Raw genomic sequence first — 20469 nt, forward strand, 5'->3', positions numbered from 1 at the left:
GCTCCGCAACGGGAGAGGCCACAACAGTGAGAGGCCCGCGTACAGCAAAAAAAAAAAAAAAAAAAAAAAAGTGAAAGGGCCCTAAATTATTAAAAATCTATTTGACAAGGAATGAATAATCCATTCACTACAAAATAACCTAGTAATCTTCCAGAAGTAAATCTGACATATTACATCTTTCTCCTGCATGATAAATACAGAGTAATTAACTCTGCCTGCATGGACAGTACCACTGTCTGTCTTCATGTATATGGTATCAGTACACTGGAGGGGGGAGGGAGGAGGGGAGAGCCAGGGTCCTCATCATCTGTGCAGTTGTCGTTACCCTTACAACCATGTTGCCTGGCCTAACCTGACATTACTCTTTCCTAATTCTAGCAAAGAATAAGGTGACTTCTTGGGATGTGCCCTTGGGAAACAGCACTGTGCTGCAAATGAAAGGTGTATCCGGAACATAAAGTTCCTATAAACTTCTCAATCCGTTTTGACCCAAGCATGCACCAAGGGAGACATCTAGGCATAGTGCTGGTAGAAAGAGGAAAACAGAACCAAAGGCATCTATTTTGTTCCCAGCAGGCTCATACCAAACACCATCTCTCTGAATCTAGGTGAATAATGAAGTGAGAGGACACGGGAAGGAAATTCTGTGACCAGAGGAGAAAAATTCATCCCTCAGACTAAGTCAATAGGCTTTTCTGACTTGACCACCTGGGGATGGGTTGCTCAAGTGTAGAGAAGAGGAGGCACGTGGTTGCTGCAGCTGGAAACCCAGCTCGCCCCATCCCAGCTGCTTTGCATGTTCCTCCCAGCCCGCCCTGTTGCCCAAAGCCCATATCTATGCCTGAGTCAGTGCTCTGGGGAAGATCTGCCTCAGATCTGCCTCTGAGTGGATCATGGAAGCCCTAGCTCAGCTTCTCTGCCTCCTGTTACTCTGGATCCCAGGTGAGAGGAACATGGGATGGTTGTGCATGTCAGTGAAGATTTTTGGTTCATGCAGTTGGGTCCTGCACCTCTACTCAGCAAGCAAAAAATTAAGGCTCAGTGTAGATCCATGATCCTAGCCCTGTGGGGAAGACAGTAAGTAGGATCTAGATTACATGAGCGACTTTTTTGTTTTATTTCCAATCTCAGATACCACTGGAGAAGCCACGTTGACACAGTCTCCAGCCTCCCTGTCTTTGTCTCAGGGGAAAGCGCCACCCTCACCTGCAGGGCCAGTCAGAGTGTTAGCAACTACCTAGCCTGGTACCAGCAGGAACCTGGGCAGGCTCCCAGGCTCCTCATGTATGATGCAACCACCAGGGCCTCTGGCATCCCAGCCCGGTTCAGTGGCAGTGGGTCGGGGACAGACTTTACTCTCACCATCAGCAGCCTGAAGCCTGAAGATGTTGCTGTTTATTACTGCTATCAGTACTATAGCGGGTATCCACAGTGATTCAACGTGAAACAAAAGCCTCCACAAACCTTTGAGGGTTTTTCATTATACCAGCTGTTTCCTTTATAAGCAGCTGCTGTGACGGCTGTGCAGTTTTAGCATCTCTACCTCTATTTGGAAATCTTAACGTTCTGAAAAGTAACCCCATGACAAGATTTGCACGCGGACTCCTGGAATTTTTCTTGGACTTAAAGGCACAGCCAGGTTTAGGCACAATTTCTCTGCCAGTGGCATTGGATCAGACGCACATGAGTGGATGCCTTTAAAGATATACCTGTCCTGGCCAGTGCAATAAGGCAACAATAACAACAACAAAAAACAGAACTGGAAAGGAAGAATTAAAACTGTCAAGATGAATGGATTGTGTGCAGAGAAAATTCAAAATAATCTATAGAAAAACTACTGAAATCAATAAAAGAAATAGCCAACCACTGGATTCAAGGTGAATATACAAAAAAAACCAAAAAAAAACCAATTTGATTTCTCTATAACTGCAACAAATTATAAAAATTAAAATTACAAAACACACCATCTACAAGAGCATCCAAAACATCATATATTTAGGAAAAAATAACAAAATACACTGTAGACTCCAGAATATTATTCAAAGAAATTGAAAAAAACCTAGTCAAAATCAAAATCTCAACGGGATTTTTTAAAAATCACACTTGCTGTGCCATTCAATAGAGATGAACAAGACCCAGAGAGGTAGGTGGTAGGAGCTGTTCAAGGTCATCCACCTAGTTGAAGAGCATCACAGATCATTCTAGTAACTCCATTTTAGGACTAATTTCTTTCTCAATAATTCAAAAAAATGGACAATCTTTAAATGTTCAAAACACATCTCAGAACACAAAGCCCCAGGCTTACAAATAGCTCTTTTGGTTTCTACTACTCACATATTCTTTTTTTTTTTGCAGTACACCGGCCTCTCACTGTTGTGGCCTCTCCCATTGCGGAGCACAGGCTCCAGAGGCGTAGGCTCAGCGGCCATGGCTCACGGCCCCAGCTGCTCCGCGGCATGTGGGAACTTCCCGGACCGGGGCATGAACCCGCGTCCCCTGCATCGGTAGGCGGACTCTCAACCACTGCGCCACCAGGGAATCCCTACTCACATATTCTTGCTGTTCCTCGCCGAAGGTCTCTTCACTCTTGAAACTCTAGACTTTTTGTTAACACCTTTATGGCATTATAATTCATATACAATATAGTTCACCAATTTATCTTGTCCACTATGATGGACTTTAGTATAAGAGTTGTGCAATCATCACCACAGTCAATTTTATATTTTCGAAAAGAAATCCTGTACCCACTACCAGTTACTCCCCATTTCCTCCAGCATCAAACATCCCCAAGTCCTAGGTAACCACTTACTGTCTGTGCCTACGGTGAATATTTCATATAAACAGATCGTGCTGCATGTTGTCTTTCGTGACTGGCTCACTTCATTTACCATAATGTTTGCAAGGTTTATCCATGTTGTAGCTTATTATAGTACTTTATTTCTTACTATGGCCAAATAGTATGTCATTATACGAATAGGCCACATTTTGCTTTTCCATTCAACACTTGATGGACATTCGGGTTGTTCCCAGTATTTGGTGAATTCAATGCCTCTGCTATGAACATTCTTTTACAAGTTTTTGTGTGGGCATCAGGTAAACAGAATTTGATTAAGGAAAAGAAAGACACATCTTACTTTCCTTTCAAACTGACAGTAGCAATTTAATGTCTCACCCTTCATCTTTTTTGCCCTATTCTTTAGCTGTAGTTCTCAAGTTTCCACTTTCAAATGCAGCATGTAGTTTTTTCTGAAATGTAGACGGATGGTATACAAGGAAAATTATTTTAGGTTCTACCCAGTACCACCGAGTAGACATGAATTCACTTGAGTCAAAAGAAAATTTTAAAATTTTAATGTGAAAAAATCTCAGTGTAAGTAATTATGGTTTAGGGTAACTAATACGTGTGTAAATGTTGGAACAGAGAGCTGAGTAATCACGGAAGCAAGTGTGCAGTTGGAAACAGCATTACGTAGACACCTCTCTGAATCCTGTATTCAACCACGATGTGAAGTAATTATGGTCCTGAGCGTGTAACCCAAAAATGGGGGCAATGGTTGATGATGTCAGGAGTATTGCCATGGTATCTATCACCCCAGTTTACTTAGCATCAGAATGGCAGCAGATGGAATACTGAATAGTGCAGAATAATGAAAAGTCTGGGGGCAGAAAAGCAAAGCAGAGGAAGGATGATGCTATTTGCCCAGGAGTTTAGATTTTACTCACAGCCCTTTTGAGAGTAAGGAAAGCTCTGACAATATCACCATGGACAGCTCATGCATGAAGTTTCACACTCTGCCAGTTAAACACTGCCTGCCCATCCCACCACCACATACCATGTAATTTGCATACTGCTCCCATACATAAGTCCCTCAACATCTCAGAGGCCATAGAATGTGTATTGTTCAACTGGTGAGGACGCTGACGACAAGTGAACGCCAGGCCAAGGCTATGAGCTCCCAGGCTCCCCTCATCTTTCTGCTTCTCTGGATCTCTGGTAAGAGAAATAGTTCCTCTTTTTGCAGCACTTAAGTCCTCTGAATCTTGACCAAAAAATATGGCATTTGTATATGAAATTGGTTTTTTGCATTCTCAACAAACATGATGCTTTTGATTCATCTTTTCTCTTTTCCTCCCTAAACAGAGACCAGAGCAGAAACACCCATCACACAATCTCCAGCATTTGTGTCAGTGACTCCAGGAGACCATCTCACAAAAAGACAAAATAATCAGCAGTAATTTTTCTAAGGCTATAATAGTAAAGACCTGTCCAGAAGAAAGAATTTTCTGTATTTGTCATCTCCTTTCTGTTTAATTATTCCATGTAAATCTAAGTGCTACAATCTCTCTCCCCACCTCAGTCACTGCCCTACTGCTCTGGGAGGTATAAATAGGATGTGGCAGCCCTTGGGATGAAGCCTGCATGGCACTGGGCAGGAGAGACCCTGCACCCATCTAGAGAATATTTGATAAGATATGTAGTTCTCCATGTTCTTCAAGGATCTGTACATATTTTGTCATACCTCATGACATTATGTTAATGCTGTCTGCACAACAGTGGACCCCAGCAATACTAGTGTGGAGAAAAAAGGAAGGAAGGAAGGGAGGGAGGGAGGGAGGAGATACTTGTTGATTTATCCATAAACATTCTAATTTTTCTAATTAAATTATATATCCAAGTAGTTTCAATGTAACATATTCCCAAATATACATATTTATCAAATTCAGTTTGAAGAGCAATCACTGAGTACTCAGTATAGAGGCACGATGGCGAATACAGAAGTATTTCAAGCTGTTCAAATACGATTATAAAAGTCCATGATGTAAGGCAGGATGTGGGAAGTATGATAAATACCACTCTACCAAAGTGATTGCCTACCTACCTGGAGAGTTTGGGTCACTCGGGTTTTACCCTCTCCTTCAATAGCCAAAGTCTCTTAGGCAGCAATGGAGAACTTCATTATGTGTAGAGCTCACCATCCGCAAAGCCTCCATTCTAGCCTGGAACTCCAGCCCGATTCAGTGGTTGTGACTGTGAGGTCAATCTTCCTTTCCTAATCAGTAGTCTTGCAACTCATCACAGGAGCTTTAAGCTGAAGATGGCCTTTGTCAGCCTGTGTCCCTCAGAGACAGCATGGGACAGAAACCCTACCCTCCACTGCCAATTAGAACTTCACACAAGTGAAAAACAAATTTCCAGTGCATTCAGTCACTGAAGCTTTGGATAGTATCTATTAGAGTAGCTATCACTGCTCTTAGTTAATACACTTATCAGGCTGAAGATTATTCCAACTGGCAGCATTTAGCGGAAATCACAAACTGGTTCTTAGAAGGCAAAGGTTTAGACCCTGACTGTGCTCCTACAACCTCAGTATCATTAAGGGGGCCTTTGTTTCCTCAGTTATAAAAGTCAATAGTTAAGGCTCTTTTCTATATTAAATGTGATGTTTGTATCCTGACTGAGTTCCAGAGCAGCTGTCACGCTGAAGAAAGAAACGTATTTTCATGCTGCACAGACTCATTTTTCATTCTGTCACTGGATTTCAGAAAATGCATTAAAATGCCTCCACTGACTTAAGGGAAACAGACGGCAACTGTGCAAACAATTTTCCTGGTTTACGAAGGTTTTGCCAAGTGCCTCAGGAAATGTGATGGAAGTACTTTAATTGGGAGGCAAGGCTCTACAAAGACCCTCCAAGATCACACTAAGCCTATAAACTATTCAGTCTAACATGGTCCCAGGCTCAGCTGCAGCTCAGACAGTCCCAGTTAAGGCACCACCTTCAGAAGCAGTTTTCAGGGCTTCAGAAATTACCGAAAGTGATCACCAGAGGGCGCGCCAGAGCAAGAGAGGAGAAAACAGCAAGTACCACGTGACTGCTGAACAATCCTTGTTCGTTTCACTCATTCATTTGGGTAAACATGTATTGGACACCAAGTGTATGCCAGACACTTGTTAATCACGGAGAGTGCAGCGGTGAGTGCGATCCCTCATGAGATGCCTGCGTGATGCAAGAAATAATGAGGGATGTGAAGAATATTCTTTTTCATGGAAGTGGAAGGTATGATATCCTGGGCAGAGACAAGTGTCAATGATACGTTGTGCGTGGTTATTTTTGTGATCTTGGTTCTTCCCTAGGTTGATGTGTCCCGGTGTATGTGCCTTACATTTGGGTAGACTCCTCCTGGTTTCTGGTATTAATTTCGTCAGCTACTCCTTGTCTAGTACTTATCCAAATTCCCAGCCACGCCAATTACAAGATTGATTAAATATTTACCCTTTCTCCTCACTTCACTTTAAAGGGCCATGAAATTTGCGTTCAAGGAACAGAGATGAGCCTTTCTAATCTGTAAGGGTCCTAGGTTTCATTTGAGGACTGCTCCAGTCCACTTGCAGTATCACAGTCATGCCAACTCAGAGAATAAATTGAAAAGTATTCCATATCTGTGTATCTCCTTGACATAGGAATTATCAGTTTCAAAAAAAAAAAAAGCTTATAAAGAAACTGCTTGAAAACTGTCTTGTATTAGGTTCTTTTGGAGGAGGTAGGTCTTTGACAAACTCCTCAATTTCTTCTAAAATTAGTGTCTATCTCTTCTTGGGCAAATTATTCCATTTATTCTGGGAGATAAGGAATTGTGCCCTTCATTTAGATGTTCAAAAAGCAAAAGCCTATCTGGGGGAAGGGGAAATTGGATAAAGGTGTTCAAAAGGTACAAACTTTCAGTTATAAGATAAATAAGTACTAGGGATGTAACGTACAACCTGATAAAGATAATTAACACTGCTGTGTGTTACATAGGAAAGCTGTTAAGAGAGTAAACCCTAAATTCTCATCGCAAGGAAAAGGATGTGTTTTCTACTTCTTTAATATTGTCTCTGTATGAGATGATGGATGTTCACTAAACTTATTGGGATCATCATTCCACGACGTATGTAAGTCAAATCATGATGCTGTATGCCTTAAACTCACACAGTGCTATACACCAATTATATCTCAATAAAACTGGAAGAAAATATTAAAAATTTAAAAACAAAAATAAAATTTTAAAAGAGCAATGGCCTAGGGGGGCTTTAATCTGAATATGGGTAGAAAATGAGAAGAATAAACATTCTATCAAACCAACCCTGCCTAACCTAGAAACCCTGGACAAGTGGGTTTCTGGAAAATGAAGTAAGAGGACGAGTCAAGCATGAAGTGAGGAGGGGCAGAGAGAAGGCAATGGTACAGGAATCATGACAGCAGTCAGGGAGATCAATAATCCCATTGCCATAAGAATCTGAAACAGGAAGGGACCACACGTTTGAGAAGCTTCTGAGAATCCTTGAAAAGGTGGAGCCTTCACCAACATGTCACAGGGGGGCCCCGGGCAGTTTTATTTGAATAACAAAAAAGGGTGAATTAACTGATTAATGAATAAACAAAATGTGGTATATCCATGCAGTGGGATATTATTCATGCTACAGCAGAGATGAACCTTGAAAACATTAGGCTAAGCGAAAGAAGCCTAACACAAAAGACCACCTATTATGATTCCACTTTTATGGAACGTTCAGAATGAGAAAATATAGAGAAACAGGAAGTAGATTAGCAGTTGCCAGCAGCTGGGAAGGATGAGAATACTAAGAGGTGATAGAGAAGGAGAACGGGGTTTCTTTTTCGAGCTGATGAAAATATTCCTAGATTATGATGACGGTTGCATTTGTAGTGTGATATGGTGAATATACTAAAAAACACTGAGCTGTGTATTTTAAATGGGTCGATTGTATGGCATGTAAATTATATCTCAATAGCGAGGTTACCCCCAAGTCACTACCAAAAAAAGAAATGGAAAAAAATAATAGTGAGGATGGCCCCAGAAGGCTGGAAGAATGGGGGAAATCCAGGCAGCACGTGCTTTAATTCTTAAAAGCTTTTTGGTATGCTGTAATCTCTTTCTCATTCTCAATGTCTATATGTGTTTTTCTCTTTTTCCTTGGTCACACTGTCCAGAAATTTGTCTATTTTATTGATCATTTTCAAATAAATATCTCTTGGTTTTATTCACCAAAATAGCTTTGTTTTTTATGTGCTTCTGTTTTTATTTTTACTAATTATGTCCTTCTACCTTCTTTTGGTTCATCTTGTTCTGTGGCTAGCTCCTTGAGTTTAATGCTTAGTTTATTATGTTTGATCTCCTGGCTCTTTTTCTTTAATAAATTTATTTATTTTATTTTTGGCTGCGTCGGGTTTTCGTTGCTGTGCACGGGCTTTCTCTAGTTGCGGCGAGCTGGGGTTACTCTTCGTTGCGGTGCGCGTGCTTCTCATTGCGGTGGCTTCTCGTTGCAGTGGCTTCTCTCGTTGTAGAGCACAGGCTCTAGGCACGCGGGCTTCAGTAGTTGTGGCGCGTGGGCTCAGTAGTTGTGGCTCGTGGGCTCTGGAGTGAAGGCTCAGAAGTTGTGGTGCACGGGTTTAGTTGCTCCACGGCATGTTAGTTGCTCCGGCACGCTTCCCGGACCAGGGATCAAACCCGTGACCCCTGCATTGGCAGGTAGATTCTTAACCACTGTGCCACCAGGGAAGTCCTCTTGGTTCTTCTTTAATCAGTAAAGAAAACACATTTTCATTTGAGACCCACTTTGATTCCATCCCATGAATTTTAATATGCAGTATTAAATACTAAGAGTATTTAATAAATACTTAATATTTAATAAATAAAATACTGCATTTTAATATGCAGTATTCTCACTGTTGTTGACGCTTCAATAATTCGTTGCTCTGTAATTTGATATATTTCCTTTTTAAGATTTTTAGAGTGGTCATTTTTTAATTTCCAAGTCAGTAATCTGTTAGCTGGCTACTTTATGGCTAAGTTCTAGGTTTATTGCGTTGTGGTAAAGATAATGTGTCCAAAATGATTTCTACTTTGGGACAATGTATAAATGTTTCATTCTCTTTTTGGCCCAGTACACAGCTAAATGTTATAAATATTCCACAGGCATTTGAAAAGATTATGTTTTCAATGTTATATACCCAAGTATCTACTGATATATATGTGTGTATTATATATATACACACATATATTAAAATGAATTGAGACATATATCTCTTTTTCTTTTTCTAATGGGGGTCAGTATGTGGATTAGAAAGAATCTGTTTGAAGCTTGTGCTTCTCCACCAGGGAACTTAGACAGAAATATTCTCAGCTACTTTTGGAAATGTGCCTTATTACATAAACACACTTGGGAAAGAGGCAAATAATCTTTAACATGTTGATGCCGGCAAAATGATTTCACACTATTGTCAGTTCTGTTATTCCACACAGGATAGGATGATGGGCCTGGGAAGGAAAGAAGAAGGGAGAGAGATTCCAGTTTTCATTGTGTTGGTCCCAACTTCTTTGTCTATACAGAAAGTCTTCTTCTCTGCTACTTACTAAATGTAACCTTGGACAAGTTACTTAAGATCATCCTACACCAGTTTCCTCATCTCTTACATGAAGAAAGCAACTATCTAACAGAATTAATCTCACAATCAAAAACAGTGATATATATATATAAAGCACTTAGCACAATACTGACTGCCAGTAATAGTTTAATAAAAATACCTATTATTCCCAATAGGCAGAAAAAAAAAAAGAAAGTCTTCTGGTGTAATTGTCATTTTCTCAAGTTCTTACTGTGTCTCTAATAAAAATTTTTAATGTATTTTGATGCATTTTGACTCAGTATAAAAGTCCATCACTATGAAATCTTCTTGGTAAATTGTATCTTTTATCTATAGTCAAAACATCCTAATTCACCAGCTGAGGATTCAAAATACACGGAAGAACAGAGAGCAATGGACATTCCATTTCCTAACTGCATCCTTGCACTTCCTAAGAGCAAACTAACCTCCCCTTTTGAGGAATTACTTCTTTCTGATTAGGTGGAGTCAGCTGAGGATGTCATGGGACCAACACTTTCCTTAGCCAAGGGGTAGCCCTTGACCCAAGCTAGGCTAAACAAACCTCCCTGCTTGCTGAATCTTGAGGAAAAGGACCCAGAGACTGAAAGCATTTCATTCTATCTAATCACTCAACCTGAGCGGGCTGTTCCTGACATAAGAACATTTGAGGATGAGCGTGAATATAGGTTAACGACTTGGAGGCACTTGCCGTGACTTCAAGTGAGTTTTGACCCTCCCCACCTTCCTCACCACCACTGCCACCACCGGCCTCTCTCTCAGCCCCTAATGGTCCCTGAGCCCCAAGGGACACACCCCTCCTTGGGCCCCAAGCCCACCCATTTCCTGTCCTTGGGAAAACTGGCAATCTCAATACCCAGTGCCTTGCTCTCATGCTTTGCAAATGATATTCACAAAAACAGAACAATCTGATAGAAATGTATTTCCCACAGTCTGAGCCCTTCAGTCTCTTTATTGTATTTGATTTTGTCCCTGGAAGTGTTCTTTCCTCTAATTCTATTTCTCCAATATTACACATTGTCCTTCCTTCAGTTAGCAGTTGCCTGGCAACCCTCATCCATTGCATTAGTTGTTCCAATCATTTTATGTATGAGTTTTAAATACATCTCTTTTCAACAACATACGGCCAGATTTGTGTGTTACATTCACTGTTCTTGGTCTTTCAGTTGTAAAGTTTTTCTCGTTTATATTGTCAAGGTACAAATTTTTCCAAAAAATTTAAAGTTCTCATGCATATATATTGTGAGCATGTGTCAAAGATTCATTTAATTTATTGATGACAGAACCAGATGATAAAGCTGGTGAAAGGAGGTCATAGATACACACACACACACACACACACACACACACACACACACACACACACACACACACACACCCCTATCAAGGCTAGAATAAGATTGCTAAACAAGATTCAAAACTGGTTAATGTCCTACAGAGCAATAAAAACCATAAGGCTTGGCGTGGTCTTCCCGGACAAAAATCATTTGTCATTTTCATGATATCCGTTTTTTCTAGGCTAATATCTAACTTTCTGGAATCCAGTTTTTTTTGTTTTTTTGTTTTTTTGTTTTGCGGTACGCGGGCCTCTCACCGCCACGGCCCCTCCCGTTGCGGAGCACAGGCTCCGGATGCGCAGGCCCAGTGGCCATGGCCCCACGGAACCAGCCGGTCCGAGGCATGTGGGATCCTCCCGGACCAGGGCATGAACCCATGTCCCCTGCATCGGCGGGTGGACTCTCAACCACTGCGCCACCAGGGAAGCCCTGGAATCTAGTTTTTAATCAGTAATAAATACAAGTCAAACAAACTTTATTTCTCTAGCAAATCAAAGGACCTTGAAAGGACACATAGTGTTGAAGAAAAATCATGTATGACAGTTATTAAAGAATGGTAAGGCTTGGGAATTCCCTGGCAGTCCAGTGGTTGGGATTCCTCTCTTTCACTGCCAAGTGCCCAGGTTCGACCCCTGGTCAAGGCTCCCACAAGCCACGCAGCACAGCCAGAAAAAGAAAATGGTAAGACAGACCCTATTCCGGACCATTACCATCATAAGTGTAGGGACCACCACGCAGCAAAGGGGTTATACAGAAGGGGAGAGAGATTGGGCTTCAAATACAAGGACTAGTGGGAATTTATAGCCAAGGAGCAGGGTAGGGGTCAGTGGATAGACAATTTCTAAGAGGAAACATCAGGGGTAATTCTGATTCTGGCTGAACCAACCTGATGGGAGCCTTGCTGAAGGCAGACCAGGGTCCTCAGACATTACCTGGGAGATGATGGAATATAAGGAACTCAATTAGATACCAAGGAGGATGCAGGATGGGGAATTCTGGTTAAATTGACTTAGCAGGATTCTTGCTAAAACTGGACAATGCAGTGATAAACACAGAAGCCCAAAATTCAGGGCCTGCTTGAGAAGAGAGTTCAGAGGAGCCTGAGTAGAGTTTGGTCAAGGAGAGAATTTTTCTCAGTAGTCATCATTTTGCCTTATCTTCAAGCTTTGGATAACTTAACTTTTATTATAGTTTGTTCTATCTGAACTTGGCCTGCCCATCTTATTTTGTATTTCGGTTTATCATATTTTTCTCTTGATTTTTTATTTCCTTGTCCTGAATTTTGCCACTTTGGTTTATTAATTTTTTTTCATCTTCTGGTGTTTTGGAAGACTTTTATCCCATTGCTGTTGAATGCCTGTCACTTGACCCCTTTTTATTTCCATCACTAGTCACATGGCCTGAAGGGCAAGTGTCAGGCATCCCGGGTGTTATTCCACATTCCACCAGCCCCCATCCCACTCCCAGTCCCAATGTCTTTTAACTCTGAGGTGCATGTGCTTTTTTGAGGGCTTTGTGGGGAAAACTAGTGTTGGCTGCTTCAAGGGCCCCTGCCTATTTTTGTGATGGAATGGAAGATTCTAGATTCTAGTTGCTCCATCATTTCAATCATGTAATTTAAATCTGTGCAGTTTTCCCCCAATTTTTTTTTTTCTCCTAACAGGATCCTTTGTGATGCTCCAATCCTGGAATACATTTATTCTCATTTTTACATTTTTTCTGTCATTACAAAGGGAGTTTGAGAGCGGTGGACAGGTCCAGCATATTCAATGTAAAAGTCCACATTATTCCTTGCTTCAATTGTTGGGTTTCTTGACTTTTCTTCTTGTTTCTTTGCTGTTTGTTTTCTCGCCACCCTGCCCTCTTCCCATCCTTCCCTCTTAGGTTCGGAACTCTAGTCTCAGCCAGGATGATCAGGGCACTTTGGGGTGGAGGGTGCTTTAAGGGGAAGGAGGTGATCTGTGCTTCTTTCCCCAGCACCAGACTAACAGCCCTTAAATGTGATGCTGATTAGTATCGGGAGAAGAGCCAGGAACCAGCCTAGTTTAACCCCACTTAGAACCCAAAGGAGCCAATTTAAGAAAGATACAGTTTAAGATGATGAATTAAACTCACACATTCAATCACAATACCCCCTTGTTTAAAAACAAAATTAAGGGGCTTCTCTGGTGGCGCAGTGGTTAAGAATCCGCCTGCCAATGCAGGGGACACGGGTTTGAGCCTTGGACCGGGAAGATCCCACATCTCCCAGAGCAACTAAGCCCGTGCGCCACAACTACTGAGCCTGCGCTCTAGAGCCTGTGAGCCACAACTACTGAGCCCGCGTGCCACAACTACTGAAGCCCGCGTGCCTAGAGCCCGTGCTCTGCAACAAGAGAAGCCACCGTAATGAGAAGCTGGCACACTGCAACAAAGAGCAGCCCCCGCTCGCCGCGACTAAAGAAAGCCCGTGCGCAGCAACAAAGACCCAACGCAGCCAAAAAGTAAATGAATAAATTCTTTAAAAAAACAACAAAATTTTTAAAAACCTAAAAATAAATTTTTTTTAAGAAATTATTTTAAAGAAATAAACCCACAGGGAATTCCCTGGCGGTCCAGTGGTTAGGACTCTGCACTCTCATTGCCACACAAGGGTCCGGGTTCAATCCCTGGTCAGGGAACTAAAATCCCACAAGCTTCACGGTGCAGCCAAAATAATAATAATAATAATAAACAAACCTACAAGGACAAGAAGAACAGAACAGAGTCAACAGCAGCAAAATATTAGGTTGAGTGGTAACCGCCTTAACTGACCCGTGGAGCCGAACAGAAGAGCTGGTGGAACTAGAAAGCAAAGAGACATTGAAATCCTTTTGAAATGGGATAAGGATATACATATTGAGGGAATGAGGCAATGTCACAGGGTGGGCAGGAAAGATGCAGAGCCCAGGTCCTTAGTCAAGATAAGCAAGACTGGGTGGGGGGGGGGGCATGGTCAGAGGGGTGGGAGGGGGCACTCAGTGAGGGTCCCTGAGCCAGCACAAAGCAGAGTGGAGTGTCCATAAAGGACCTGAGGATTTTGACAACAAAGGCAAAAAGTGTGAAGAGCCAAACCTGAATTCACGTAGCTCCACAGCTGCCTGCGGAGCTGGTCCGCCATGGGTTTCTCTGAGTAGGGTGAGAGAAGACGCAGGGCTGGATGCCAAGCAGACAGACAGGGAGCCAGGGAACTCCAGGGCCGAGCTCAAAGGGCTCATCACTAGTGGAAACCCGCTGCAAACCACAAGCCTCAATATGTAAATCTCCAAGGGTCCATAAGCCCTGGTACGTTGCTGCTGTTGTCGCTTTCACTCTAGAACGTCAAGAAACACCTGCAGCCTTAATGTCCTTGTGGAAACAAGATGAGTGTCTACATTTTCCAGAGTGGGACCAAAATCTTGAGTCACGTTTACGGCACATGCGTTTGCACACGGTTGGGCAAAGGACTTTGCTTCTCTCAGCATGTCTCTCTTCAGAGATGAATGGAAAGAGGCACAGCTCCAAGGCAGCAAACCAGCAGCGAGTTTTCAAGTGACCTCCTCTGCCTCCCTCCTTCCAGGCTAATGGAGCCATCCTTGCCCCCTTGGAGACGCAGGGCAGATGTCCATCTGTGGCACTCTAGCCCGAAGACCAGCAATTGATCAGATTCTGAGCACCACTGAATGTGGACTCCAGAATTTCCTCCTACCCTTTTGGAATATCAGCTTAAGTCAAGTACAAATGACAGAAATATGATCCTAAGGAGGGAGGGATCAAACTGAAGTCAAAAGAATTACCTGGGGCTTCCCTGGTGGCGCAGTGGTTGGAAGTCCGCCTGCCGATGCAGGGGACACGGGTTCGTGCCCCGGTCCAGGAGGATCCCACATGCCGCGGAGCGGCTGCGCCCGTGAGCCATGGCCGCTGAGCCCGCGCTTCCGGAGCCTGTGCTCCGCAACGGGAGAGGCCACAACAGTGAGAGGCCCGCGTACACCAAAAAAAAAAAAAAAAAAAAAGAATCACCTGCCTGGGACCCTACTGTGAATGATGAGCTGAAGAAAACCTTTGAACCACAAACTTCAGGATGGATTATCAGACACAAATATTCAGCAGGCAGGTAGGGAAGCCCCCATCCTTCAACCTTTGTGAAGAGCAAAATTGTGTCATTGTGTCTCTAAAATGCTCGGTGATTTACTCTATGGTACTGGTGGGAGGCAGACCTCTCAAATAGGCTGGTTAATCATGTCAAATAAAAACCAAAAATGGTGTTTCTTGAAATATTAGAGCTGAGGAACATTGATAAGATAGCTAGCTTATCAAGAGTCTTCAGGGTAACTTATAAACATGCACTTAGCCTCTCCCTCTCTCTCTCTCTCTATCCCCACAAGCAGTTTAGAATTTATTCTAAGAATCTAACTTTGTTGCGGGCCACATGGAAAGCAGCTTCAGTGATGAGTTTGTTGGAATTCTCCCCCAAATTTTCTATTTCCATCACTCATGCATAAATCCAAGAACCTCTCAGACTAGTTTATTGACACGGCCTTTCCTCAGTGTATACACTTCGTGTGTATACTTTCGGCTCAGGAACCAAAATAGAGATCAAACAGAAGTATTTTTTTCATTCCTGGTGACCCAAAAGTTAAAAGGCAGAAAACCAGAAGATAGTCAATTTTTAAGCTGAACAGAAAAGTGGATGAATTTGTAAGGAGAGTAGGGTTTGTGGAGAGAAAGGGGAAGAAAAATCTGGATTTTTCTGTGAATTAGCCTTTTTCCTGTGATTGGCTTCAGAGGGAGGTTTTTGATCAGGGGGGTGTTTTAGCTCACTCACTGTGGCTTATACGTTCGGCCAGGGGACCAAGGTGGAAATCAAACGTAAGTGCACTTCTCTACTCCTCTTTCTTATAGAGTCGTGAAATTTGGGGGTTTTCATGCTTGGGATGTGAGTTGAGGTCACTTTCGAAGAGAATGGGATTCTTCTGAAAATGAGATCAGAAAGGGACTGAACATCAGGTTGTCTCAGAAGAGCACAGAGCTAGTTAGTTGATGTGGCATCTAAATGGCCAGATTTTCTCTGTATCTGACAGTCAAATGACTTTAGCAGCAAAAACAGATTTTTGTTGAGGGGAAAGTAATTAAGTTAACGCTGAGGACCACCTTTGGCCAAGGGACACGTCTGGAGATTAAACGTAAGTAATTTTTCTCTACTACCTTCTGAAATGTGTCTGGGTCTAAATGCCAGTGTTGACTTTTAGGGGCTTAAGTATGAGTTTTGTGGAGATGGGTAAGTGAGAACATTTCAGATCTTTTATCAGTTTCAAAAGTTAAACTCAGCTCCAAACCTGGGTTTGTAGACAAAAAGATTAATCTACACTGAATGACTCAAAGGGAAAAAAAATTAGTGTCGATGAAAAAGGAATCCTTGCAGCTCTAAAAGAGTTAAAGCGAATTAATTTTCATTGAAATTTGCCGAATATTGTATTGATTTTTGCTTGTATGTACAACACGGAAAAGTAGAGAAATGTATTTCTTAGTCTGTTTTCTCTCTTGTGTCCGATGTATTATTTTGTAAGAATAAAAATCAATAGGATGCATTACAAAATCAGTAAGAAGTTAGAAAAGCATATTTATTTGTGTTAAAGGTGCCGCTTAATTGCGAATCAGAAGCACCGTCATTTTTAGAGGCTAAAATGAGCGCTAAACTGTCAATATTTAGAAATTCTATACCTTAACAGATTACTCTTTTTTAGAAAGCCACATTTCTATATTAGACTAAACTGGAAATGATCTCTTATCATAATGGAGGAAAGACGGTTGTCCCCAAAAGCTCAGTTTTGAAGTAATTTGTTTAAGTGAAGGAAAATAAAATAATTGCGATTTTTAGATGCCCACGGACATGTAGAAAAATAGGAAATATTTTAATGAGTATGTTCCTTGTTATTACTTGCTGGTGTTTTTATACTGCAGAGGAGGCCGTGGCACAGCTAGGGTGGTCTGTAGACTTCTTGGCGGTCTCTTTTCGTGATTGAATGACGTTGGCGGCCGGGTCCCAGGGCTCTGGTGACGGCGCACCTGGCCGCTAAATGCCGCCAAAGGCCACGGCAACCCCGCGATCGCCCGTTCAGCTGTGCCGTGGCCCTCTTTCCTAACACAGTGATACAAATAATGTCGCTAACGGAAGAGAACAGAAATGTGATGGGCATGAGTTAACATGGGGAAAACAGGGAGAAACCTGATTTTTATTAGCGATTCCAGAAATGAAATTCACATTATTATATCCTCTTAATAAAAATTTCCAGTAGAAGACTATAAAGAACTTAAAGCTATTTTTTTGCAGGGATATGTAATTTCTTAAATATCTTCTCATCAAATGTATTTAAGTAATAAAGGCTCAATCCAAATGAAATACATATATATACGTATATATATATATATATATATATATATATATATATAAATTGTTTCAGGGCAAAATCGACACCAGCAAAAATATAACTGAAGGCCAGCAACAATCTGGCCGTTCAGGTTTTGATCAATTAATTTTTACTGAGTTCAAAATAAATATCATTAAGATATATTTGCTGACAAAAAATCAGATAAATTTGTGACATGTTTTTAATTTTCAGAAATTTAATGGCTTCAGTAGGATTATATTTCAGGTGTACAAAATATCTAGCCATATGTAAATGCCATTGATAAAAACTTAATAGAATATATTTTCCAATCCCCACATTCTGTGATTAGAACGTTTTTAATCGGGCTATTTTAATTATATACCCTTTAACATAGTTTAGTTATTTGTTATTGTCGTTGTTTACTCCAGGTAATTTCAAAAGCAATACTTGAAAAAGATTATTCTTGGTTTGTGACAACCTGACAGGACTATTTTAGGGCCATTTTAAAACCCTTTTCAAACTATTTAAACCATGTAAGTATTTTAAACTTACTTTAAACTTGTAATCAAGTACTTTAAACTTGTTCTAAAACTGTATTTAGGGTCTTTTAAACATCTTTTAATAAATTTTAAACTCCATCAGAAAGCTAGTAAGAGGTCTTACAAGAGTTTCCATATCAAATATGCTAATTGTTTAATGCAAGATAGAAAGTTTAAAGCTGTCAAAAATTGACCCAAATAGGAGTATCTTCATAGAATATTTCCTCTCCTTTTTTTCTAGAATTCATATTATTTTGCTACTAAGGCTATTTTATAAAATTCTCTGAAAAAGATAGTGATGATGGTTAAAAGAGAAGAAAGTATCAAAACATTAAAATTTCAGTATCTTATATTAAACTGCTTGGTTAACATGGAGACTTATAGCTTTATAAAGGTTTATAGCTTTATAAAAATCTCTTCCCTTATCTGTGGCTTTTCACAGCAAAAGAAGATTCTTGGTTTGTTATTTAACTCATGCTCTCCCACCTGAGGGCTTGAAGGCCCACAAAGGGGATTCCCAGCAGGCCATCTGGCAGCTGTTTAGGGTCAGAAGTGAAGCTAGCCAGTTCCTCCTGGGCAGGTGGCCAAAATTACAGTTGACCCTCCTGGTCTGGCTGAACCTTGCCCCATATGGTGACAGCCATCAGGCCAGGACCCAGGTCTCCCTCTGAGGCCTTGGCGAGGAGTGGGTGAGTTGCTGGCCTGATCACAGAGGGTGAAGTGGCCGATCCCCCCACCGACCCGGGCCCAGACTGAGTTTGGGGCTCACCCTGCCTGGTGGGTCTGACCCCAACACGCCCGAAGGAAGCCCAGGAAGTGAAAGGCAGCCTGATATCACTGCACAGAACTAGGAGAGGCACAGGGGAAACGATCTGTGCAAGTCCTGTTCTCACTTCTAAACTCTGACGGGTCCAATGAAGTGGTTTTGTTTCTTGGCCTGAAGCACTGGGTTCCCTGCAGGAGGCAGAGAACACAGATGAAGGAGAGAAAGGTAAGGTCAGAAGGGCATGCAAAGAGCTTCGAAAGGCTGCAAAGACTTCAAACAAAACAATTTAGAACTTTCTTAAGGGGTAGGGGCTAGGGGAAAATCTCCAAATCATGGCGATTAGAAATATGCTTCCTGGCTTCCCTAGTTGCTCCCTGGATGCCACAGAATAAGCCTGCTGCTCTCTGCATGTCTGTCCCTTGCAGTTCCAGGCTCACCCACAAACAATGCACCCAAGTGGAGAACTTCCCTGTTACTTAAACACCACCCCCTATGCTTCCTTCCTCAGGCTCTGATGCTCGGCCATCTGTCTTCCTCTTCCACCCATCCGAACAGCAGTTAGAGACCGGAACTGCCTCTGTCATGTGCTTAGTGAATGGCTTTTACCCCAAAACTATCAAAGTCAGTTGGAAAGTGGATGGAGTTGTCCAAGACAGCAACATCCAGGAGAGTTTCACTGAGCAGGACCGCAAGGACAGCACATACAGCCTCAGCAGCACCCTGACGCTGTCCAGCTCCGAGTACCAAAGCCATAGTCTCTATACCTGCGAGGTCAGTCACCAGTCCCTGGCCTCCGCCCTGGTCAAGAGCTTCAATAAGAACGACTGTTAGAGCGAGAGGCCTGCAGGCTCGTCCATCACCTGGGCTGGGTCCCAGCCCCCTTCCTCGCCTCTTCAGGCCTCGGGCCCTTTTCCCTATTGCAATCCTCCAGCCCATCTCCCCACCTCACCGTCCTCCCCCTCTTTGGTTTTAATCATGCTAATGTTGGGGGGAAAATGAATAAATAAAGTGAATCTTTGCACCTGTGATTTCTCTCTCCTTCCTGAGTTAAGCTTTTTAAACATTGTTTTTCTTTTCCTTTTTTAACATGTTTATTGGAGTATAATTGCTTTACAATGGTGTGTTAGTTTCTGCTTTATAACAAAATGAATCAGCTACACATATACATATGTTCCCATATCTCTTCCCTCTTGCGTCTCCCTCCCTCCCTCCCTCCCTCCCTATCCCACCCCTCTAGGTGGTCACAAAGCACCAAGCTGATCTCCCTGTGCTATGCGGCTGCTTCCCGCTAGCTATCTATTTTACATTTGGTAGTGTATATATGTCCATGCCACTCTCTCACTTCGTCCCAGCTTACCCTTCCCCCTCCCCATATCCTCAAGTCCATTCTCTGGTAGGTCTGCATCTTTATTCCCGTCTTGCCCCTAGTTCTTCATGACCTTTTTTTTTTTTTCTTTAGATTCCATATATATGTGTTAGCATACGGTATTTATTTTTCCCTTTCTGACTTACTTCACTCTGTATGACAGTCTCTAGGTCCATCCACCTCACGAAGATATACAGATTGCCAACAGACACATGAAAGAATGCTCAACATCATTAATCATTAGAGAAATGCAAATCAAAACTACAATGAGATATCATCTCACACCGGTCAGAATGGCCATCATCAAAAAATCTAGAAACAATAAATGCTGGAGAGGGTGTAGAGAAAAGGGAACCCTCTTGCACTGTTGGTGGGAATGTAACTTGATACAGCCACTATGGAGAACAGTATGGAGTTTCCTTAAAAAACTAAAACTAGAACTACCATACGACCCAGCAATCCCACTACTGGGCATATACACTGAGAAAACCATAATTCAAAAAGAGTCATGTGCCACAGTGTTCATTGCAGCTCTATTTACAATAGCCAGGACATGGAAGCAACCTAAGTGTCCATCGACAGATGAATGGATAAAGAAGATGTGGCACATATATACAATGGAATATTACTCA

At 42.0% G+C, this 20469-nt stretch overlaps 2 protein-coding genes across 7 annotated transcripts in view; one reads left to right on the top strand and one right to left on the bottom strand.

Moving 5' to 3' along the window:
- Positions 1-20469, bottom strand: part of RPIA (ribose 5-phosphate isomerase A) — a 162688-nt gene that overhangs the window by 77518 nt on the left and 64701 nt on the right. The window lies entirely within an intron of this gene.
- On the top strand, positions 894-19499 carry LOC141275683 (immunoglobulin kappa light chain-like). The gene is given in 5 exon segments (XM_073791748.1): positions 894-942; positions 1132-1176; positions 1179-1410; positions 15594-15646; positions 18980-19499. Coding segments are annotated over 5 exon segments (702 nt in total). The 3' UTR covers positions 19303-19499.

Source organism: Tursiops truncatus, chromosome 14, assembly GCF_011762595.2.
Source record: "Tursiops truncatus isolate mTurTru1 chromosome 14, mTurTru1.mat.Y, whole genome shotgun sequence".
In the NCBI taxonomy this organism is placed as follows: Eukaryota; Metazoa; Chordata; class Mammalia; order Artiodactyla; family Delphinidae; genus Tursiops; species Tursiops truncatus.